General features: G+C 42.2%; 1 protein-coding gene across 2 annotated transcripts in view; it reads left to right on the top strand.

Moving 5' to 3' along the window:
- nkain2 (sodium/potassium transporting ATPase interacting 2) overlaps positions 1 to 20,514 on the top strand; it is a gene marked incomplete at its 3' end in the record, with an annotated part of 79,016 nt that extends 58,502 nt beyond the window's left edge. For both annotated transcript variants that reach the window (XM_083933622.1, XM_083933621.1), the window contains 2 exons: positions 11,970 to 12,030; positions 20,429 to 20,514. In XM_083933622.1, coding sequence (XP_083789748.1) covers positions 11,970 to 12,030; positions 20,429 to 20,514 — 147 coding nt within the window. The remainder of the gene's footprint in view (positions 1 to 11,969; positions 12,031 to 20,428) is intronic.
- Positions 20,515 to 24,943: the final 4,429 nt, after the last annotated feature.

The raw sequence follows: 24,943 nt of genomic DNA, 5'->3' as shown, positions 1-24,943 counted from the left end.
ACAGCTGTACCACTGTCTCGCTGTAATTGGTGTGTGGAAACACTGTCATGCTCCATGAGCACACACTCAACAGTCTGACTGGTTCACTGGTTGACTGGCTGGTTTACTGTAATTGGTGGAAACGCTGTCAGGGACCCTAATAGCATACGTTCAACCAGTCGACTGGCTGACTAAGTGCGGGGTGAGGGTTTGGTTGGGTCTGACTGGTTGTTTGCATGTTTACCGGTTAGCAGTGTGGTTTAATAACACTTGGCATTGAAAAGGAAAGGGGAAATATTTTTGACAGGTGAGGCCAATATTTTTCAAAAATCAAGGCACTTTTTGATGGACAGGATGAAAAAAAAACTCAAATGAACATATATCAGGACAGTGTCGAAGTTGGTAAAGCCACTGAGGCCTTTCAGCTGTCCAGTGGGGTGCAGTACGAAGCTCGATTAGTGGGTTAGGGAGGTACGTTGCGCTCAAAGCCTGGGTCAGCTGTGACACGGAATTTGCGCTCTTTTAGCGTATCACCGTGGTAACTTATGCTTTCAAACAAACCTGGTCGGAGGAGGTTTTCAGCAAAGACTTCGAGCTAAGACGTAGGCTTTCGGGTTGGGTTGGCTACTTAAAGCTACGCGCAGCTTCCTAGACTTTCTTTATGAGAGATACAGGTTCTCATCAGAGGGTATTCGCTATTAGATCGTCCTTGTTGGACCTAATGTTGGCAATGTTACACAAAGAAGCCGTGCACTTAGTGTTGCTCAGTGTGTCTATGTGTCACTCATAGACTTGCCACGGGTACATATTTACATGCAGTTGGTGATGCCGAAACTCTGATTGAAAATACGGTGTGCTGTGCTATCTGCAATTTCCTAGCTTGGGATTAATAAATAATAAAGTATTTCAATTCTATTATTCTATCCGCAGGGCTGTAGCTGCGCTCATCTCATTGCGCAATATGTTCGGGAAGTTTCAGAGCGTTTCGCCCACTCAAACTGTCAGGGAACAGTTTTATACTGTTTCACTTGTTCTGTGAGACGTTGGTAGAGTAGAGAGGCAGAGCATCAGGCTTGTTCTGCGTGTGGGGTTCGACTCCAATGCGATGTGCACTTATTATTATTATTTTTGTAAAGTTTTTCACACGGTAAACGTATTCACTAAAGGTTATGGAATTATGGCCAGTGTGTTACACCTTTCTTGCAGGTTGGCCATTTTTCATTTTTAAACCATCATCACTCTTTTTATTGGGATTGATGGCGATCAATTCTGCATTTGGCACATTATTCTTGGACAACATGCAGACTCTTTTCACTTATAGATTTTACACAATCTGCTATTTTTCTTTTTTTTTTTGCCTGCACGCCTTTATAATGATTCTAATGATCTGCTCCTCTTGGGTGAAATATCCTGCCCTTGATCAATCCAAAGGGTGAGTCAAAGGACACGATACACGCCCTCTTTATGAGAGCGCGCATTTAAACTAAAGCTGAAACTCTAAATCTAAAGTGATCTTCGTGGTACCGTGAGTTTTGTTTTTGTCGATCCAGGTTATCCAAAGAAACCCTGGGGATGTTCAGCGCGCTTCGTAGAACACCCCTCCGGTCTTCAACAAGAGCATGTTTTTGTTTGGCTGGGTGGTTTGAATGGACTGATCTAACTGGCTCGGGTATCACACATCAAATCTTGTAAAGTTATTCTTTATTTCGACATGAGATAATAGGAACGATTACCTCCTAATAAAATGGGAAACAAGTATTGACTTGCTATGTTAGAAGCTGATTGTAGTGCTCCTTGACTGTTACAGCCAATCACTGTGTTGTTTTTGAAGAGTTAACCGACTGATTAGTTCTCCAAACTGCAAAACAGAAAGGGGTGTCTTTGCATTCGGTGCACTGTATGAAGCTCTGAGCTGAAGAAGAGCAAAGGGCTTCTCCAGGGAGATCCAGAGAGTACTCAGTGAAATGTAGGCTACCACCGTCACTGCTAGACTGCAGCACATTGGGGGAATGCACAAGTGTGACGTTTGTGATTACAGTTTTTCATCGGCTTTACTCTACCCACTAAAACCACAGAGTGATACTTTAATGACATTTCATAGCAAAAAAACAAAACACATCCAAGATGAGGCTTTCTGCAGGCTCAGCGGTCTACAGTGCATGCCCGTGAGTAATTTTAGTGATAAGCATTACTTCAACGAGAGAAGGAACTAATCAGTGAATTCACCTACTGTTGCTTTTGTTTGGAGAGACAACCTCTATACACTCAGTCCTTCACCGCTCACAGTTCAATAGCCTTGACCAATGAAATTTAATGCGTTCATGTGATGAAAAAGAATAATTTTCTATGCTGCTTGTTTGTATTTTACACTTATTAGCAACACTGAAACAGTTTATTGAGGGAGTGTGCACACATTACAACACTTTGGAGTAAATACTGAACAACATCAACCCCCACAGACAATTGTATTCCAAATTGGCTCATATCCATGGCGTATTTTGGGTCAAGGCTCATTTATGCTCTACGTTAGAGACACATACAGATTTGAACAAAGCCTTCTGTCCGTGCTCTGGGTACATTTTGTCCGTATTTCTGTCCGTATCTTGCAAGCTGACGGATGTGTACTTATACGGACCAAACGTTGCAATACCACCAGAAATCCTGGGGGCAGTGACACAAACAGTGCGGTGAATAGCAGGAGCGAGCAAGTCATCGAAAGCCTGCAGTACTGAAAGCTACGTTGGTCATCAATTTCTCTACAACGCTGCCCACCATTTTGCCTCCTTCTCAACAGACGCAGGATCATCTCCTCCGTCGTCGCCATGTTTGTTGGTGTCGAAAACTGAACAACTCCCTCTAGAGGATGTTTTGCTCAACCTCCACTTTAACGTAGAGGATACATTAAAGTATGAGGGCGTTGACGTTTAGAACTTTGATAAACGCCTCTATTTAAGCACAAAATGGAAGCATAAATGACTCTTAATACACACTTAAGACAGTCCTGACCCTTCATTCACACTGCAACTTTTCAAAGTAAACTTTTCAGTTTTAGTTTTTGTAATATGTGCATGATACAAACAGAGAACAAACAAGTGGCAATGCCAACACAGGACCCTGTTATTATGTCGCTTAAGAGACAATTGTGAGGCTACATCAACACTACTATGTTTTCATTTTAAAACGTAAACGATCTCCATCCTCAAAAGTATTTTAGCAACCTGAATACCTACAACACAGTCCATTCACATACACTGGGTATTAACATACTGGTGTAAACAGGCTGGCAATGCATTATAGCATAGTGTAGTTGCATTATAAATTACAGACTTTAACTGCACAACAGCTGGTAGCATCGATAACAAGGCCAAAAGGTCAAAGGTTCAAAGGTCTCCCTTTCTGCCCATACAGACTAAAATGCATCCCTGGAGTTTTTAAACTAAAATAGTGTCAGGGCAAGTTTAAGGCTCAGAAACACTGGAGTAGTGTGGACGCCAGGCATACAGTACGTAACCTAGCAAAAGTTTTTCATTTTAAAACAAAAAGTAGTAGTGTGGATGAAGATGAGAGACTACAGCGATGACACAGCTCTGTGAGACAGCGGTGCTAACGTCATCATGCTTATATCTGCACACTGACACTGCTGGCAACCTAATGCTTAGCAGGTATAACGTTGATCTGAGACCGGTTGGAAGAATTTGGTCATAAACCAAAGTATGAGACAAACTGAAATCCTGATATGAGGGTGGCACTAGATGAAAAGTTACAGTAAGGGATCATCAAAGTTATTCCAATTCATCTGAGGTTTGCATTAATATATGAAGAGCTCTTTTCCAAAATGAGATAAAAGCCAAATTTAAAAAAAATGAGTGTGTCATGCCACTTTGCTGTATACAGGACCTATTCACTGCTTCATCAATGTTTAACGCCAAATCTCTATATTTCCTTGTTTAAAATGGTCCGCAAGATGCAGTTCCTTTCCAAACCGCGACAAGCGCCAAACCTATTTTTAGCCTAAATGCGATACGTCCTCTCGACCGATCAGAATTCAGTCTATCTATGCGATCCAACATGGCGGCGCTCTGAAGCGGGAGAGTTTTTTGTTTTGTCCGTCCGTTCAACATGTTCAGACTGAGCCATAAAAACCATTTTGACAAGACAAACTGAATATTAACCAAATGTGTGGGTCCAGGTAAAAAAATGTAATTTTCCTGAAAACTATTCAAATGGATTTAAAACGTTTTGGAAAAGAGCTCCTGATATGTACATAATTTATTGGCCATCCATCCAATAGTTTTTGAGACATTTCACTCAAAAACAGAAGTTTCAACCTTACAGACATGGATAAAAACTGTTTAAAGATGAACAGTGTTATGTTCCGCTCCTCTGTGACTCATAATGATCGCATTAATGACCACAACCAAAACTGTGCGTCCAGTACTCTGTATTCTGTTAACTCGGTCGTCGGATATAGTGTAATATTATTAAAGGTTTAAGATAAACATACCTGGAATTGTTTCCAGGTTTCCTTGTTCATCCTTGGGGAAATAAATCAGTAGCATTCATTAGCATATGAGGTGTTGTTTTTACTTCATTGACTGAAGTGAATGTGACCACAGACAATGATGTCATGTTAGGGTTGAATCGTACTCACGGAGGAGCAGCACTGGGACCGGATTTGTTTTTCTTCGCTGTTGTTTTTCAGAGATCAGGGAAGAGAAAGAACAATGCACGAGAATTGAATGCCAATCAACCAAGGCAACTGCTGTGCTCTAAATCACTAATCCCATATTTCATTCATTCATATTTGCCGAATATGTTCAATCTCCATTTTTTTTTGGCTTTTTTTCAGATTAAGACAGGTGAGAACTTCCTTAATCAATTAAAGAAAAGCTTGCTACAAGGCATTTTACACAGCCGCTGCAAAATTTGAGGGTGAGCGAGGTCGATACTAGATTTGACTTAATTTGTAATTCATTTGTTGTTGATGAAAATTGTGTTAAAAGCTGTACACGAGTACCAAACAGCACAAAAAAATCAGATGAAAGTGATTGGACGTAATTTGCTTTGATTGAAATATTTCCGACACAGAGCAAATTAGTTTGGGTTTAAGTGGCCATTCTTAGCTCATAATGGATTTAATCCAATGAATGTAACACCTTAATCAGAGCACAATTTATCTGCAGTAGAATGATGCAACTGTAATGAATTCCCTCATTTGCGACAAATCCATTTTCATAGTAATGCATCCAACACAAACGAGGTGATCACGCACGCACACAAACAACTCTACAATTAAGATTTCACGTTCACGGTGTGAAAGGTGTGGGTGTAAAGACACAGGGAAAGGGAAATCACTCGTTATGGATATAAATGATGTCGTGATTAAATTAAACATTGGTGGTACATTGATCTGTGAGCTGACTCAGTTTTTGCAAACCTTGAGGGGGACGTTGCAGTGGCGTCAGCACTTTGGGCTGTTTGTTTTGGGGAAACGCAACCTCACCTTCCCCCTTGGTGGAGGATAAACTGCGTCACCGGGTGACTGACCTATAAGCGCCTTCCCCCGTGGCATCTGTCCTTGTTTTCCGAAAGGTCTCCTCCCACGACGCTTCCTCTGAATTCTGTGGTCTCAGGCTATGCAGAACAGGTTTTCCCTTCCTTATCGAACACCAGCTGTTTGACATTCAACTAATTTCTCCCGGAGCTCCTTGCAAAACTTCCAGGTGTTATCAGGGAGCATTTGGGGACTTGATTATTATAGGAGAGAATGATGATGCAGTTATCTTTTTTAACTTAATGACATTTCTTTGGCACATTTAATGGGATTCTTGATCATTTTGAGGCACTAATGACTGAGATTTCACCGTAATGAAGCCAGTATAAAAGCCCAAATACTGTGATATGCTACCTCATTATTCTGGTAAAAACAAACAAAAAAAACAAACAATGGCCAATTTCAATCCCAATGTAATTATTACATGGATTTATTTGCTATTAAATGTAAAACTACAAATTCCCGTTGTATCTTATGGTCTCATTTCAGTGCCTTGAGGATTCATTTATCCACAATAAGTGCAATTTTTTACATTGTTGTGTGTTTTAGGGCGCACTCACACTGTCCTTCCGCACCGCGACCCGGCTTTAGGGTACTTGCCCCCCCCTCCCACTCCCCCCGCGCCCCAGCCCCGTTTGTACTCACACTGCCGGGCCTCGCGCAAATGCCTCTTGCTGTCCATACGCCATCACGCCGTAACACGTCACTCGCATTGATCGCGTGTGTGTGTGGCTTTGTTTACAAATCTTTCCACAGACCTCTGAGTTTTTGTGCGTCTTGTCGACTTTTTTAATATTTATATCCGACCAAATCTGCAGTAAACACTCCTTTCACCGCCATTGTTGTTGTTGTTAAATGTCCGCGCATGGTCCGTCCTTCTACCTACATGTCCGAACAGGCGGACATAACGCTACTACTGTGCTCGTGCTCGTGCTCGCACACGTGCGCACGCTCGTGCTCGTACATGTGCAGACGGCTCTACAAAAACCCACTGTCCACAGTTGTGCGCGGAACAGGTGCACTCGCTTAAACGTACTAGGCTTTAGCTGAAAAAACGGTTTTGGCCCAGCACTTTGGTCCAGACTGAAATATCTCAGCAGCTATTGCATGGATTGTTCGGTACATACATTCACGCCTCCCCCAGGATGAACTGTAATCAATTTAGTGATCATTTAGCTTTTAATGGAGTGCCTCATCAGGTCAAAAATACCTGCAAATGTTAGCATGCTAACACGCTGAACCAAGATGGTAAAAATAAATATATTGGGAAGATGCTGTGAAACTAGATGATGCATCTGCAGTGCAGGGAGCCCACTTCCGAGTCATTATCTTTGCAAACATTTGTTCAGAACATTCTGTTCAAGCTCTGAGGATGGTAAAAAATCTTACAGTCAACTCGTGTGAAGAGGCAAGAGCACGAGCATTTGACAGTTTATATTATGACTCTTCCGTGCCTTGAGATGGTGCCACTAGGTTTTGCTGACTCACTGTTGTTTAGCTAAGTACATTGTTTGTCAAGGCACAAAGCACCTGCTGCACAGTATTTTTAAAAAAGTGGGCTAAAAACTGTCTTCCTGCCTCCTGGGAAAGTGTGTGTCACCATGCACATAAAAGCCTATTAAAACGGTGTCTGCTCTGAATGAGGTACATGCCTCTTTGAGGTGAAGTGGGGAAGTTGTACAAGTTATTGCTTGTCAGACGGATCAGGGCAGGGACCCTGTCCGTGCTGAAGTGGTGCTATTTCCATTTCCACTCTTCACACCAAACACACTTCAGTATTGCTGTGGTAACTAGGTAACCCTAATCTGCCGAAAAAATGACAATAAAGGGTCTGAATTGTTGTCAGTCAGGGAACCCTGGGAGCAGCTCAGTTTAATTCAAGTCATCCAAATGCAAACAGAAGCTGCAAACCAGGGTGGAAATATTGACAACAAGGAGACAGGGGAGACGCTAAATACATTATCTCATTTTATTTACAAAATGTGGTCAGTCATCATTATAAATTGTTAATAATTCATTTGCGCCTCAAAAATAGTTTTACTAGAAACAAAGATTCATTTTCTCAAGAAAAAAATAACTGCATTTGAACTTGAAAGTTCAAGTGGAGCTGGAGGTGTCATCATTAAAAGCAGATGATGAGGTGAATGAGGAAAATACAATTGTTTATTATAACAGATGATGTGTGATTATTAAGTCTTGGCAGAAAGTCTTTGGTGATGGACTTTATAGGGGATTTTTTAATCGAGGGTGTCTGCCCTGAGCAGCAGCGAGTTAAATCCCCCCATGTCCTGAAACTGGTGGAGGCGGTGGCTGATGATTCTGTTGGGCTGATGGAGCTGTGAAGATTGGCAGGTTTTGGGGGAGGTGTTGGTGCACTGAAATGACAGCTGACAGCAACAGGGAGGAGAAGGTAACAGCGGTATGAGTGATAGAGGCAGCAGCAGCAGCAGCAGCATTATGGGCTAAAGATTTAGGCGTGTCACTGTGCTATTGGATAGCTGTGAGCGGCTGATGAGAACAGCAGATAACATAATTGAAAGCCCTGGACAGTGACAGCGATGCTTGAGAGGACTGAATGTCAGGATGCATGGAAATTAAAACAGACCTAAGTACGCAAACTTATAGGTTTCCTGTCTGAACTTATGCTGTAGTTTCATTTAAACAGAGCTGAAAGCAGTGGAAGTGCCCGTTTCTTACGATGTTTCTGGTGCAAATGATTACAAATGAAAGATTCTTGATCATCATTCATCTTCAACCGCTTATCCCGGGGTCGGGGTCGCGGGGGGTGCTGGAGCCAATCCCAGCTGACATCGGGCGTGAGGCGGGGTACACCCTGGACAGGACGCCAGTCTATCACAGGGCACATAGAGACGAACAGAGACAGACAACCATTCACACCTACGGGCAATTTTAGAGTCATCAATAATAATAATTATATTAATAAAGTAATCAATGAATTCTCACAGATCTGTTCTTCCCCGAACATAACCGCTGGTAGATTTTTCACTTCCCCAAAGCTACTTTCTCATTTCACTTGGTGGCAATTTAATAATGTGAATGCTGTGAGCTCCAAGGCTCGAGTCACTGCGAATAAAATATTGTAGACTAGAAAATAAATAGTTCCAGTTGCCTTCAAGGTCAGTGTACAATACTGCGGGCTAATGGATGTGGATGGTTCTTTGAGTGTCTTTGATAATCTTAGTCATATCAACATCTGTTGTCGTGGATTTTATTACGTACTTTGTATATAAACTATTTTATGGAGAACGCTCTAGCCTTGCAAGCTCAAAAGATAGATACTTAAGTGCCCAGGTATCACAAACAGCAGGATAGTCTAAATATATCCGCAGGCACTAAACCTGCTCAGACCCAGAACTCCAATAATAAACAAGATAAGGCACACACACACACACACACATACGGCACAACTCCATAACTAATATTGGTGCATCCCGGCTATCTTATTTGGGTTCCTTCGAGTCAGAAGGGAGATCAAATCCGGCTTATTGTAAGCAGGATATTATGTTTACATGCATCAATACCAAAATTGAATGGTTGAGTATCCAGAATATTAACAGGATATTGATGTGCAGAGAAACACACTCCGTCACAGCTGATCAAATGTTCTCTATTGCACCCTTTTCAGTGGTACTAACACAACTGCACCCAAAAGTCATTTTCAGAGGCAATGAGCCTGCAGAAGACAGAACGGAGTCCGGTTCAGCTTTTACTGCATGTGACAGAAAAACCCCCCAAACTCCTGAAAGTCTCTTTACAACATTTTGACTTTGTAACATAAAAGTTTCCTTTAAATGTCCCTTATTATGCTCATATTGAGGTTCATGTATTTGGGATTTCTACTGGAACATGTTAACATGCTTAGATTTTCAAAAAACACAATCATTTTCTGGGCTGCACAGTGGTGTAGTGGTTAGCACTGTCGCCTCACAGCGAGAAGGTTCCAGGTTCGCATCCCAACCTGGGCCTTTTTGTGTGGGGTTTGCATGTTCTCCCCGTGTCTGTGTGGGTTTTCTCCAGGTTCTCCAGTTTCCTCCCACAATCCAAAGACATGCACGTGTTAGGTTAATTGATGACTCTAAAATTGCCCTTAGGTGTGAATGGTTGTCTGTCTCTGTTCGTCTCTATGTGCCCTGCGATAGACTGGCGTCCTGTCCAGGGTGGACCCCGCCTCACGCCCGATGTCAGCTGGGATCGGCTCCAGCCCCCCCCCCGCGACCCCGACCCCGGGATAAGCGGTTGAAGATGAATGAATGAACAATCATTTTCTTACACTGTCTGTCTGAATATACCTGTATTCAATCTCTGTCTCAAACGCTCCATTTAAGCGCCTGTCTCTTTGAGCTTCCTGAAAAAGCTCCATCTGCTCTGATTGGTCCACGTTTCCAGGTCTTCCACACATGCTCTCTGTGTCTCTGTGCCGTCATTTCAGCCGGGGAATGACTGTAACGGCACTGTAGGGAGACTTTCTCTCTTTATAGTACAGTTGTGACATCACAATCGTACGGATGTCTTGATTAAAGGCACGGTTTCTGAATTTTGGCTTTTATCTGGGCTTCTATTTCAAAATAAAGGTATTCTGCTAAACTGCTCGATGGTAGTAGTCATTTTTCCAGGCTTTTTTGAGATCCTGTGTTATCCAAGTTGATTTTATCGTCACTGTTGATCTCCGCGCTGATACTGACAGCACTGTCTACTCCCAGCACTTGGCTCAGCTTCAAGTAAATTCATCCCGCACCGAGCAAAACATTATATTTCTATGACTCATGTACTTGTCAGGAAGAGAAAGAAGGAGGGGGCATAAAGAAGAAGACAGCAACAAAATAAAGATAGTGGAGGAAGAGGGAAAGGAACAGAGGCAGGAAGGAAATAGCGAGAGAGGGAATTAAGTATGAGAAAAGGAGAGAGGAGAGAGGTGCTGTGGGAGCTGAACATTATTTAGACTAAATGAGGTCAGGACCTTGAGATATACTCTGAATCACAAATGTAGTTGCTCACATTTGCAGCTCACTCTGTATTTACATGCTTGTGTGTGGCTCTCGGTGTGTGAGTGCTGGCATGCGTCCATGTAGTCAACCGAATACCAACCAGGTCATGGCATTTTTTCGTCTTTTGAACAATACAGCCACTTAATTCGGGGCGATATATTGGTTCAGTGCCTCGTACAAACACATATACCTCCATCACTGTCCGCCCGCGTCTTCCTCTCTTACCATTTTTCTCTCTCTCTCTTTCCTCCGCGTTATAATTGCGAGGTAATAAGGTCACGAAAAAAGTCGACCTTACATTGACCGCACCTTCCTGCGTCTTCACTCCGATCAGCCACCTCCTACAGGTCGCCTTGGTAACAGACAGCCAATGGGAGAGCGGATCAAAGAGCAAAGGTGTTGTGCTGGTGTGGATGGCTATATCACTGTCTAAACACTGCACACAGACACGTTTAATGCTATTGTTTTTGTAGCAATGAGCCCCGAACACACACAGCACTGCAGCCTCTTTATTGTTCAATCTGCAGCCATCCTTGTTTCCAGGTTTGCGAATGGCTTCAAACGGAGGAGAGATCATGAGAGGAAACAATATGAGGTACACCTCTGCGTTAAGTTACAAGCCAGGCGCTATGAAGCCCCGTCAGAATGGGTGGTGGTTTTCATTTATACAATAGCAACAAACGCGGGACTATATCTACCTTGACATCATAATACAGAAGCAATACAGGGAGCTGGAAATTCTATTTCAGTGATCACAATCTCACTAATGTTTACCCACAGCATCATAATGGAGACACTGTGACATTCATTTTCTTTCTTCTTTTTTTTTTAATAGTCATATCGTTTGAAGATATGTATAAAACTGTCGCTAAAAGCAGCTCGGAAACCATGAAACTTTAGGCTAACCTTGAGGTTGTCATTGACTATACCAGACAGTCACCCAGTGTGTGTGCGCGCATGTGTGTGTGTGTGTGCGTGCGCGCGCATGTGTGTGTGTGTGTGTGTGTGTGTGCGTGTGTGTGTGTGTGTGTGTGTGTGTGTGTGTGTGTGTGTGTGTGTGTGTGTGTGTGTGTGTGTGTGTGTGTGTGTGTGTGTGTGTGTGTGTGTGTGTGTGTGTGTGTGTGTGTGTCCATTGATTCAAGTGTTCTATTTTGGAGCAAAATATCACAGAGCTGTTCTGCTCCACTTACTCAGACACCTGTTTTCCCTTTGTGTTCCAACGATTTGTTCAGTATCCATGTTTTCTCTGATATCTATCTATCTATCTATCTATCTATCTATCTATCTATCTATCTATCTATCTATCTATCTATCTATCTATCTATCTATCTATCTATCTATCTATCTATCTATCTATCTATCTATCTATCTATCTATCTTACACAAACGAATAACCCCTTCTCTATTTCTGCCCCTCTCTTTGTCTCTAGTTGATGGGGTTTATCTACGCCTGCTATGTGGTCAAGCTCATTTCAGAAGAAGAGGATAGCTGTAAGTACACAGTCACACACCAACACACATTTTACAGCAGACCCCAAAAGCCTAATTGTTATCCTACAGGCTATTCAGCCTGTGGTAAAAGTCACTGTTTCTCAGTCTATTACAGCACCTTTATTGCTAAGCGGCACCATTATTTCTACACCTCTGTAAGCTTCCCCTTCTTTCCAGGCACATGTGCAGTTCACAGTGATAACGGAGGCAGCTTTACCACCCAAATTCTTACAGTTTGGAAACGATGTGTCCTTGATTTCAGACTGAGGTAGAAAAAAGCCAGCGTCCCATTTTCCACTGCGGATTTGGGACTAATTAGCTAATCAAGCTAACTTTAGCTCAAAGAGTTGGTTGTAAACTCTGTCTTCGCCTGACTTTTCATTAACACCAAACGTGATATTGTTCTAATAACTGAGTCTAAAGCTGCATGAAGTGTCAAATCCAAAAAGGAGCAGGACAGGGCTGCTAACCTAGCCTAAACTCTGATAGTAGCATGCAGGCAGCTCCCACACAGTGCATGTGCTATCATGAACTGTGTTTTAACGTAACCTGTAACCTCACAAAATATCATAGTTTGACTTTTAAGGCCTGGGAAGTAACACTTGGTTATGTAAATACTGGGGGTGTGATGAGACCCTCAATTCGACGACAATTAGACGATACGCGAGAATGAGACAAGATTTTATCACTTTTTACATTTTTAACTTTTAATATTTTCTTCATTTTGAATCAGGCAGAGACTTGTGGTGGTGCGGCAGGTGTCTTTGCATGGTGCTCATGTAAGCCGGGGTGTAGCCTATGGTACTCACGGCGGTAAAGTACTTCTGTTGCCCACACTGAATATAATTTGTAGCCGGATGTTAAAGAAGCTGCGGGGCTCAGGTGTTACGCGTTTGTGTTAGGGTGTTGACCATCTTCTGTAAGTGCTCACTGCTTACGTATTGTTCGTGTCTTACCTGTCACTCTGTTGCCGTCTCCCACTTACATATTGATATCGCGAGACAACTTTTCACCAGAAATATCGTCACATTTTAATATCGCGAGATCTCGTGGGACGATATCTCGTCACACCCCTAGTAAATACTGTAGGTAGTAAGCTAGTTAGCAGGATATGCTAACGTGTGCAGCTCACGTTGGAGCAGAGAGACACACACAGTCTTCATTGATTTCATTTATTCCTTACACTTTTGCTTTTGTGTTCTGTTTTTTATGTTTTGGAAAGGTCAAAATAAATCAAACCACTCTCCAAACTCTTTAAATGTCAAGTTTCACTCTTACCTAAGCCCCATGCACACATGCTTTAATATGTCGACAAATTCAAAAGCTTGGCGGACCTGCCGTGCTTAGTTACCGTTGCCAATCACCGTTCAGGGGAGAGTGTTAGCTACCTGCCAATTTGGAATATATTTGATAAAGTAGGCTCAGGTGGTTTGGGTTGATGTATCTGGTGCTCTGGAGATCAGTAATCAAGTCAAACGTGTTCCTCTGTTTTCTCTGCATCCCCCTTTCCTGCTGTGTCTTCCTGTTCACTGTCTTCGTCACGACGCGGCAGGTTTGAATGAAGCCATCTTAGAATACGGGGCCTTACACTTAGACAGAATTCAAAGGGAGACTTGTAGCCTCCAGCTTTTGTAGCCAGGCTCATTTATTTACAGCGGCACACAGAGAAGGAGACGAGAGAGAGAGAAAGAGAGAGAGAGTGAAGGATGCAGAGTGTTTGGTGGATTCATGCTCGATCACAGTTGTCTTTCATTCATACGTCTCTCCCACACACTCACCGCTTTCAACCACCAGCACTATGCATCAGTCATAGGGGAGAATCAAAAAGGACGAGGTGGGAAAGACCAACAAAACCTGTTTACCCGTCCATTCATACATCATTTGACTGTATTCAGTCTTTGATCAATACATCAGTTCAACAGTACAACCATGTTGATTGGGAAGTGTGCTACTTCTACAGTAAAAGTGGCATTGACTACCGTTTAGTCATTCTAAATCAATTGTGTTTGAAGAATTATACCAGTAACAGATGAGGAGAAGGAAGCAAATCAACATGCTAATTCTGTGGTGTTTCTATTTTGAATGCAGTGCGTTCCTGTGAGCATTAACTTGAATGAACCCATTTACCTGAGGCCATCGGTTTAGTTATTCCATTAAATCAGACGCAGAGGATCAATACGCAAGCATGTCTTATTCAACGCTGAATTGAGGATGGTGTTTGCCAACATTTAAATATTGATAGGTGATGAATGCAGAGTGGATCAGTGGAAATAGTGCTGAGAGTAGACAGGTTTTCCTGCTTTCTTTTTTTATTCAAAGCAGATTGAGATTGCCAGGAGAAATTATTGATGGTTATAAGTTAGTTATAAAACAGCACTGAATAAAAGACCTGCACATGTCTATGAGGTGTTCTCACATTCGGAGGAGTAGGTGTTTGTGCACGTCTCTGAAATTTGTGACTAAAAGGCATCTTGGGCAAGCTTTAGTTGGTATGTGACTAATCCAATCCCACTTTATTTTTTTTAGCACTTTGAAACAATCAATGTTGACCACAGTACTGAACAGAAGAATAAATAAGACATCATAAATAAAATACATGTAAAAAAATCAATAAATGAAAAGACATAAAAAACAAGTCAAAATAAAACCTATGCAATAAAAGCAGCCAAAAATGAATTAGTAATTAAAATCAAGTAAATAAAGCCGTCATCTTACTGGTTATCAAAGGCCACGGAGAAGAGATGGGCTCCATAAAAAAAATCACTTTTGATTTGTCGTTGAAACGATTTCGACACAACTCCGGCAAAGAAACCTGAAACTTCTAGCCCAGAGCGGTCCGTCAGTACAGAGAGATAACACACTGCCATCGTATCTACGTATGTCAACACTTACGAGCTAACAAACCACAGGAACAAATAAGATGCTAACTACACTCAACAGATTCCTCATATGAGTCTGGGTCTGACTGACACCAGGATCAGGGCGCCAGAACTATAGTGGCAAATCGCCTGTGAACTGTGGGCGGTCATTTTGACGCAAGTCTCCGTGAGACAGTAATTGGTCCAAGGAGCTCCGCTGCCCCGTCGCCTCCTGTCTGAAGCCGGCTCAACCTGTAGGCCTATGGCTGATTGTCTCTGATGTCTAGCCATCCTGATTTGCGCTGCTACTTCACTGACCGGGCGAGGCCAGATCCAGAATTTCTCCACGAGGGAGAAAGAGTAGATGTGCTTCCAGACCCTTCTCTGAGTTTTTTTTTTTTTTACTTTCTATGTGGGGAAAACAATGTTAAACAAAATAACAATCATAGCACAATATTTTTTAAATACTTTAAAAGGTGTCTGGTGTGTGACTTTACCACAAACAGTGAGGAGTGATGTAACACCATGAGTATGATTGAGTTTCAGGGGTTATTTTGAGAGGAGGATATTTTAACACTGCATTTTAATAAGCTGTGTGGTGACAGCAGACCTAAAATGCCACTTGTTTTGTGTCTAAATAATTAATGTCTAACATTTTTTGGCCTTTGCTTAACTGTTGTATTTTGGCCCTTGGCTCTCGATGCTACACATATTCCTGCTTGTGTGTCACCCTGAGAGAGAGCTTGTTGGGAAAAGAAACAACAACTTCAGATGACACAGAGTTAGAGGGGTAGTGTGTATCCATGTGAGAACTCATAAGCTTACTGACATGTAAAAGGCTGCTTATTAGATCAATCTTCTCTTCACTTTACCGACTGAAATCTTAGGGAGAAGCATCAAATTATAACCTCAATTAGTTTCTTGTTTAAAGTGGAAACAACCGCATCACTTTCTGTGTTCCTCAGAGCCTAACAACACAGAACACATTTGTATCTTCATTTTCATGAAGGAATGACACACTGGAAATAATAATATATATATTTTTAGTCATATGTGTTTGTTTATGCTGCTGTGTAACTATACTTAGCAACAGAAACAAACATAGATGTTTCATTCTGTTGCTCTTTGCTTCTTAATACCTCCTGGTTTGTTTACTGGCTCATAGCATTAGCTAGTGGTAGGGTTAACAACATGGCTATCGCTGGCAGCCTGGGTACTTTCAAATGTACGAAACAACTGTAGGAATCCCAATCTGAACTAGAGACCCTCAGTGCTATGATAAAGGCAGCGTAAGACACCCGTTAGTATTAATTTATAGGCAATGGTTGACTTGGCTTGCTCTAAATCAAGCCTTTATTCTCCTGGGAGATTGTACCCGGTGGCGACCATAATTGCATAGTGAAAGCAAGGCTTATAACAAACCAGTATGAATACTGATAGTGTCATTATTCTATAGCCATTACGTTGTGCAATTGACATTTACTTTATAATGATAAGTGAAAGCAAAAAAACATGCCTATTGCCACTTTAAAGGCCACGGAAACCTATTTTCCCAATCAGCTCCTTGCTCCTTACTGTGTGATGGAGTCTGACACAAACCCACTCTCTTTGCTGCCAAAGTTGGAACAGCTTTGGTCGTTTAAAGTCACAGATGTGGGTATTTTTGTTTCTGACCTCGACCCAGTGTTTCTCACTGGTTCCAACAAAACAAATTTGATCAAACCACAGTGTCACAGTCCAGTTTTTGAGTGTTAAACTATGAGTAAATAATCCCCCTGTATGTTCTTCTCAAACTTTAACTGGGTGGTGGTTTGATCCTCCTGTCCACATGTCAAAGTGTCGCTGGGCAACAGATGGTTGGCCGGCAACTTAATTGTAAGGTGCTTTGGATAAAAGAGCCGTATAAAAGAAGTCCATTTACCACTTTAACTACCTTACTTAGTCATGAATATTTCATGCTATAAAGACACTCTTAGAGTTTTCAGGGGCTTTAACAAATTCAGACCGATTTCACCGCCACGCATCACCAGTTAACCATCTATTCATCCATTTTGCGAGCTGCTTGTGCTGTTCTTGAGGCTACACCCTGGACACGTCTGCAGTCTATCACGGGGGCTATCACACGTAGACAAACACATTCACACCTCATCTACAGCTTCCAGTTCACCTCAGTTTTACTTCTTTGGACTGTAGAAGGAAACGAGAGCACACAGAGATGGAGAACACACACTAACTGCGCACAAATGAGCGATAATCCTGTAAGCCACAAAAGTGATTATTACACTTCCTCTCAAGGGACAAATGTTATCAGAAGGAATCAGGTCTCAAATTGAGGTTTCAGGCCACTATTAAGACTTAATGAATATCTACGCAATGGCGGCATCATGTCACCTGCATACTTTTCATGTGACAAGATAATTGTCTCCAGAATGATTTCAGGATTCATTATAATCTTCGCGTGGCAGAGCCTGAAGTCCCAAATATGTGTATGGAAAAGCGCTGGGCGATAATGCAAACTGGGAGACTAAACAATAATCAGGGAGCTTTGTAGGGAAATGTGCCTTTGGGTGGAGAAGCTAATGCTCACTGAGGACCAATGAAGATTTTGAGTTGCTGAGGAAGCTAATTACTCTGATAAGTATTCTACGTGTGTGTGTGTGTGTGGGTTGTTGTGTGTGTGTGTGTGTGTGTCTGTCTGTCTGTCTGTCTGTCTGTCTGTCTGTCTGTGTGTGTGTGTGTGTGTGTGTGTGTGTGTGTGGTGTGTGTGTGTGTGTGTGTGTGTGTGTGTGCGTGTGTGTGTGTGAGCGTGTGTCTGTGTATGTGTGTGTGTCTGTCTGTCTGTGTGTGTGTGTGTGTGTGTATGTGTATGTGTATGTGTGTGTGTGTGTGTGTGTGTGTGTGTGTGTGTGTGTGTGTGTGTGTGTGTGTGTGTGTGTGTGTGTGTGAGATTAATCATTATAGTGAGTCTTATCAGTCTCAGCTCCTTGAATGTGTCAGACGGACTGTTATCGTCACACATGAACAACACGCGTATAGATAAACACACAGACCCTGCAATCTGTGTACGATCAGTGAGCTGAAGCTTCTACAGTCAATAGTGAACATTCAAAGTTGGAAAATAACTTCAATAATTTAAAATAATCTGTCTGACCGTAAAAAAAAGTCAGACAATCACTCTGCAGTTTCTGGCTTCTGAAGAGAATTCTTTCAAGCCTGCACCTAATGAATCCCGTATCTGAATTTTTTTAATTGAGCCGCTACAGCTTGATAGGCAGCACACTGTCAAGGTTAGAGACCATTTCCTCATGCGTTCAAAGGTTCGAGCATGGCAGACACTCTGCTGAGAGTGTTTGACTGCAGCATGAATCAGCAGGAAGGCCTTACCGTTCACACCAGGCCGTTCCTCCACAAAAGGATCTGCACAAAGAAGGAGTCCGTCAAGCACAGGCAACGTCTCAGCATTGTCTGACTGCAGAACCATAATGAGCCGAATGATCATAAAATATCACGGTGCCGCAGCAGTCCAGGAAAAAAAACTGCTGATAAACAAAGAAGATCATCCGTTGTCCCGTTGTGTGGCGTTGATCGCAATTTCACATTAATGTATTAGGAGGATTAAGGGAGAACTCACAGCCAAGACGTGGTGGCTTAAAACAATTTTTTACACAACTTCAACAGAATTAAAAGAACAAGAAGGGCATGTGAGGACAGATACACAAACCCGTAGACTTGAGCGTCTCTTAAAAACTCAACACTGATCCTCCGATGCTAAATTTAGACACTGATAAGATGTTTTTTTTCATTCCCACAATGCTTTGGAAATCAATTAAAAGTCCTAGTTATGCTTTTTGTTAAGAGAACAGTTCAACATTTTGGATTATAGGCTTACTCGTTTTCATGCAGAGTTAGATGAGAAGATACCATTCGAGAGCCAGCAGATAAGCTTAGAGTAGAGACAGGAAACAGGGGGAAACAGCCCGCCTGGCTCGGTTTAACTCCACCTTCTAGTGCCTCTAAATTGGACTAATATTGAGTTTGTTTCATCTGTAGAAAAACAGGAATGAAAAAAGGGGGGATGTGGTTTTAAAGTAAGTTACGAAAGCAGCAGTTCTTTTTAAATTTTGTTTTTGTAAGGAGGAAGCTAACTCAATGTAATGTGTCAAATTAGTGCGTTTTAGAGCTGCTGGTGAACAAATAAATAAATAAATGTTGTGACAGAGCCATGCAAAGTCAAGATAACCATCTGCTGGCTACAGCTTCATAGTTTGTGTACAGGCATGATAATTCTCATCCCTCAGCAAGAAAGCAAATGCGTGTTTCCCAAAATGTCCACTCTGAACTATTCCTTTCAAAGAAAAAGTCTACACAGGCATTGAATTCAATAATCTGTTTTAATGTCGTGCAGATCTTGATAGCAAATTGAACTTTGTTTCCAGTTGGGATGCTCAAAGAAGAGGATCCACTTTCTGCTAGTTAGTGTTCATTGTACCCTGGGCCACATGGAGAAGTGCATTTTCAACAAAAAACGGCTATTTAACCAAGATTTTGTGACATGGCTGAAACGGGTACAAGCAAAAGCTCACATTGGAAAACACAAAATAAACATTAAAGTACACAAACAAAGGCCAGGTATTTTACAGTCCTGTTGTAGTCTCATCTCCATCACCTCTCCACCCTCATCTCTGATACCAGCACCAGGGTCAGCTGCAACAGAACGACATTTGAGTGTACGCCCACAATTTTGGTTGTTGTAAAATTGGTGTTAAATTTAATTCTGAGTGGCTGGAGGAACCCTTATAATATTCACCGCACTCATCATATGTAAAGAAATGACTACACAACAGCTCCATACATATTCATCAGTGTTATTTATGGTGTTTTTAGTAGATACACAAACTAATTAGTGTAATTGCCTGTGTTACTCTTCCAACACATCATGTTTGGACTTGCATCTTTGCTTCTTGCAGGCGTAAGGTACAGTGTACTTAAAGCCACTTTCATCTCTGCAGTGACAGTCAAATTCCACTCAATAAATGAGAAAGTGCGCTGCTGATCAAGGCGAGGAAGTTCCCTTTTATGAGCTCTGCAACATCAAAGTAAAAATATATATATTATGGCTTCCTCTCTTCAAAAGTCCAGGCTCTCTGCCTCAGTGTGAGGAAAGCAACCACCTGCTGGCAGCTCCTCGGCCCGAGGAATCTGCAGAGGCATCCTAGATAATTTAGGAGTTAAGAGTACTCTCAAGACATAAATATATCGCTGCATAAGTCTTAGTCTCCCTCCTAAAAATAGAAGTAGATTTGCATCACAGGATTCTCGTACAGCTCAGGCCAGATTTTCGCTAAAACCCATTTCATGCACAGACCCCTGATTAGCTCTAAGAGCAGCAGTCATAGGGGTGGTGCTTCTGGAACAACATGTGCTGTTGAGACCTTTGTAGGTGTAGGAGGTCTAATGCAATGACTCATCTGTGGTGGGAGGTTCCCCGTTGATAACCACGATGGCATACGCTTGCTCTAATTGGTGTTGTTTTTGTGCAGTTGATTTTATAGGAGGGTTCGACTCGTACGGTTACCAGGGGCCTCAGAAGACCTCACACCTGCAGCTACAGCCCATGTACATGTAAGTATAGTTACACTCTGTTTACTCACACATCTATCTACAAATGCCTTACTGAAATAGTGAAAAAGTGACTAGAAATCGGGTTTTCATTCCTCAGATACACCCTCTTGAACTCCACCCCACCATCAACAGCAAACAGTGTTTAGGTGTAAATTTGTGGCTGTGATATCTTGAGATCCGCGGTGGGGATGATATAAGCACATTGTCGCTGTATCAGCATAAGGGCTTATCATTTATCAGCCCAAGGTCTTATCGGTTATCACTGGTGTAGCACTTTTATCAGCGCCCTCACATGTGGCAAATAAAGGTGAGGTATGTGGTGAAAGCCACTGCGTCCTTAATGTCGTTCCTGCTGAAGCTGTGATTCATAATTAGTTTTTTTAATGCGCATGGATGGAAAAGAGAATAATGTTGTGTTTTGGAAGCTTTTCTTTGGTATCTCTGCGGGCTAGATTCTTGTTTATATGGTGATTTCCAGAGATTCCAGATACATGGAGATCTTCAGCTGTTCTCAGGCCCAAAGAGCCAATAGGATAACACAACATGAGTCTGAGTCCAGGCTTAGACATCCCCGCATCAATCTCGCTGTCTCACTCAGTCCCATGGAAAGCGCCAAGCCGTACAGCCAAAGTTACACCACTGAAAACAGCAATACGAAATAAGGGTGATCACAGTGATGTGCAGCAGGCAGGTGATCAATAGCTGTTTTTATTAGAGAAAAGAGCCGGAGCGAATTAGAGCGAGATGCAGACGGTCAGACAGAGAGAAATCGAGATCAAGATGGGAGAGAGACTAGTAGAGAGAGAGAAAGAAACAGAGAGAGAGAGAGAGAAAGAGAGGGGGGGCACAGAGTGATGGATGAAACGTAGGACTAAACAAAGAAGAAAGGCAATAAAGGGCCATTCTGTAGTTTTATACGTCCCCTGTGGAAGTCATAACATAGATCATAAATCATCGACCGCGAAGATAATGGCTGCAAACACAAACACACGCTCTCACATGAGAGCTAGAGCATGAATACACATATCTGTGCACACACAGATGCAGGCCACGCACACAAACACACATCTAGGCACAGTAAAAGTGCCGATAGACATCTTGTGCTTGTACATTAATGCACACACGCACGCACACACACACACGCACGCACGCACGAACACACACACACACACACACACACACACACACACACACACACACACACACACACACACACACACACACACACACACACACACACACACACACACACACACACACACACACACACACACACACACACACACACACACACACAAACATCATCAATATGCTATCATTGTTCCCCAGCTGTTGTCCCTTCACTTTGGTGTTTATGGGCTCAGGCCAGAGGGACCAATAAAAAAGCTTCATCTCGTCCCAATGGAAATCTCCCACACCCAACCACCCACACATATGCACACACGCACATTGAAATTACTTCATAACTACTGCCCACAGAATTTTGTAGAAATATGCGCTTCTTTGCAAAGAGAAATAAAGGTCAACTTTCTGTTGACTCCTAAAAGCATGTTTCTCCGTGTATTCAAATGTGAGTAAGAGACTTTAGCATAATCCCAAACATATCATAAAACCTTTAAAAAAAAAAATAACAATACGGAGCCAAAATATCAAGTTCTGAGTGGAAATGTCCTGTTGATTTTTCCCACAATTGATTTGCCACCATACCGTCATACCGGAGGCCATGGATTAGAAGGGAGACGGTGCAACTCATAGGAACTTCCTGTATCTGTGTTACATGTGTTTCTCAACGGCCCCGCCTCTTTAGGAGACTGTAAAAGTGTAGAAGTGAATCGTCTGACACTAAAATAGCATTTTTCAAACGGACAAATGAGGAAAAAATTAACTTTGTATGAGAGCTGTTTGTCTCAGCAACAAACGTTTTCGAGATCTGGCAACACAGCTAAGCTAACGTCAACTAACGCCATGAACCCCTCAGATAAATACGTTTTGTAAGGCTAAATGTGGCTGTTAGCTGTGTAAATAACTAATGTTAGCAGAAGAAAATATAAATCCATTATGTACATATAACCTTTCATGAATCACATGACACATGACGTTCACTACACTTTCAAACAAGACCGCGCCCATTTAGGGGACAGGAAGTGTATCCCATTTGATTCCATTGGCGCTGCCTGAAATGCGGAGGAAATCTCTATCATAGAATATCTTTAGTCATACCCAACAGCAACCTCCGGGGCTGAAAAATGAAGCCAACACAGAAGTGCCAACTACTGCAGTTCCTTGAATGGCCACTCGAGGCTGGCTCCAAAGGTCAATCCCCCTCGACACCCATGTTCAAATGTTAAACTTTCCAGCAGAAATAAAAAGGTGTATAGCCTGGTACAGAAAAAAATGCTTTTGGTCTCTTGAGCTAAGACTTAAATTTATCTCAAACTAAGGGCATGGCCACTTTGAGTAACGGGTGGGTGCCGTCACAGGTGGCTAGCATAGACTGTAGGCATTATTCGGCCCACCTCAGCTCCATCCACGTTCCACCTCTTTGCCCATTTGTGGATTAGCTGGAAGCAGCAAGGCACTGCTAAAATGGTATAAGCTGGAGCCACCAACACTGAGCTTCACAACGACTCTTCGGACACCTATGGGTGATTTCACGGAGCCACGTCCAGTTTTTATAGCCTGTGGTTGTATCAGACAAAGTAAGCAGCAAAGCAGCAAAACACCCGAGTGTTTGAACTGAGAAATGGTGCATTTTCCTGTTAATGAATGAAACTTTTCAGTTGTAAAATTATGTGTTATTTCTTCTTTTCAAGGCCACATAGTTTTGCTTTAAAGCACCGTGTCACAATCACATTGATTTTCTTATGCAGCCAATCAAATAGATAACATTTTTTCTGGCTTCTCCTGTTTTCGTTTTTAATACTTCGGGCAAAAGTATCAAAGTCAGTATGCTCATGTGGGTGTGCTGAAGCTGTCTCTTGACTGTTATTATCTTTTACAACACACTAGTGCTTCTGATGTCGTCATTGACCATTATGTTGTTCAGCTTATTTGCCAAAGTGAATCACTTTATCAAGGACTCAGCAAATGCACCGCTAAGCATTTAATCATAAACCTCTTAATCTTTACTGTCCTCAATTTTACCTCAAACTGTTGCCGTTTAAGAGGTTCACATGAACATTTACCTTTAAATCTATACCGAGGCAAAAAAGAGGATTCAGTCACTATTTTGTCTAACGCTCCCCTCTCCTCCTCATTCAGGTCAAAGTAAACGAAGGAGCCACTCCAAGAGCGCCGCCTTACCAACCACCACTGCTTAACATCCTGCTTTTACCACTTCAAGTGTCTTTTAATAAACAACAACCAAGACAAGGACAAGTGGACAGGATACAAAACAGTTATTCTGTGTTTCAACCTACAACCCCCCCACCCCCAAAACCCCCCAGTCCTTGGTCAGATTGCTTCCCCGGTCTGCCTGTCTGCTGTTTGTAACGGAGTAAGGTCTGTTCCTGATGAAACACTGGCCTCGTGTGGTTGAACAACAGTACAGGCAGCTACCAGTTACAACTGCATTTTTTTTTTATCATCTCTAAGGGACACAATCAGGAGCCAATGGCTTGCTTCCTCTTGTGATGTTGGGTATCTGCATTGTGAAAGAAATCAAAGGGATGTAAAGAGGCCCATTGGTAAATTATTGACATTTCTACAGGCTTCCAAGGAGAGCTCGAGGAGTTCTGCTGTCAGTGAGATGTTCAAATGCAGGCCTACAACTACTGCAGACAAGAGCAGAGTTGCCTGACCAAAAAGTAAAAAAAACACACATCCTTACCATCTGTGGAACTTTTTTGCTCTTTGTGCCTGACACATCTGACACTGGACTTCCAACCGCACTGACCAAGCATCTACTAACAAGACAGGCGATATAGGAATGTCAGACATCTGTGTTTTTTCTATGGTTACTTTTTGGTGCATTCGGGTCCTTGCCGCAGCAAACATGGAAGCTCGATACCAGTCTGGACACATTTTATCTGTTGATTTATCAGAAACGTTGAATGTCCAATAACAGTGCGGTGTGTAGGTTTACATCCTTTCATCCCATATGTGCATGTGAACAGGAAACACACATATTCACACAGGCATTGAGTATTCACCACACGCATGCGCAAACACACACACATAACGGATATATTAACATTTTTACTACTAATGTGAATCTTAACAATGTTTACAATAGTAATTTAGTCTGCCGGACAGAAAGACTGAACACCTGACATGTAGAAAGACGGACGGCACCATCCCGGAGGCCATGAGGTGTTTTCTGTTACACACACATGGGACAGTTGTTTCCAGATCTCTTGGTCTCTTGCTGTCTAAATGTTTTGTCTTCCACCTGAGACAGATCGGTAGATTGAGACAGAACGTGAAAAAAACAC

The sequence above is a fragment of the Echiichthys vipera genome (assembly GCF_963691815.1).
Source record: "Echiichthys vipera genome assembly, chromosome: 19".
Taxonomy (NCBI): domain Eukaryota; kingdom Metazoa; phylum Chordata; class Actinopteri; order Perciformes; family Trachinidae; genus Echiichthys; species Echiichthys vipera.
This window is presented reverse-complemented; position numbering and strand designations above follow the sequence as displayed.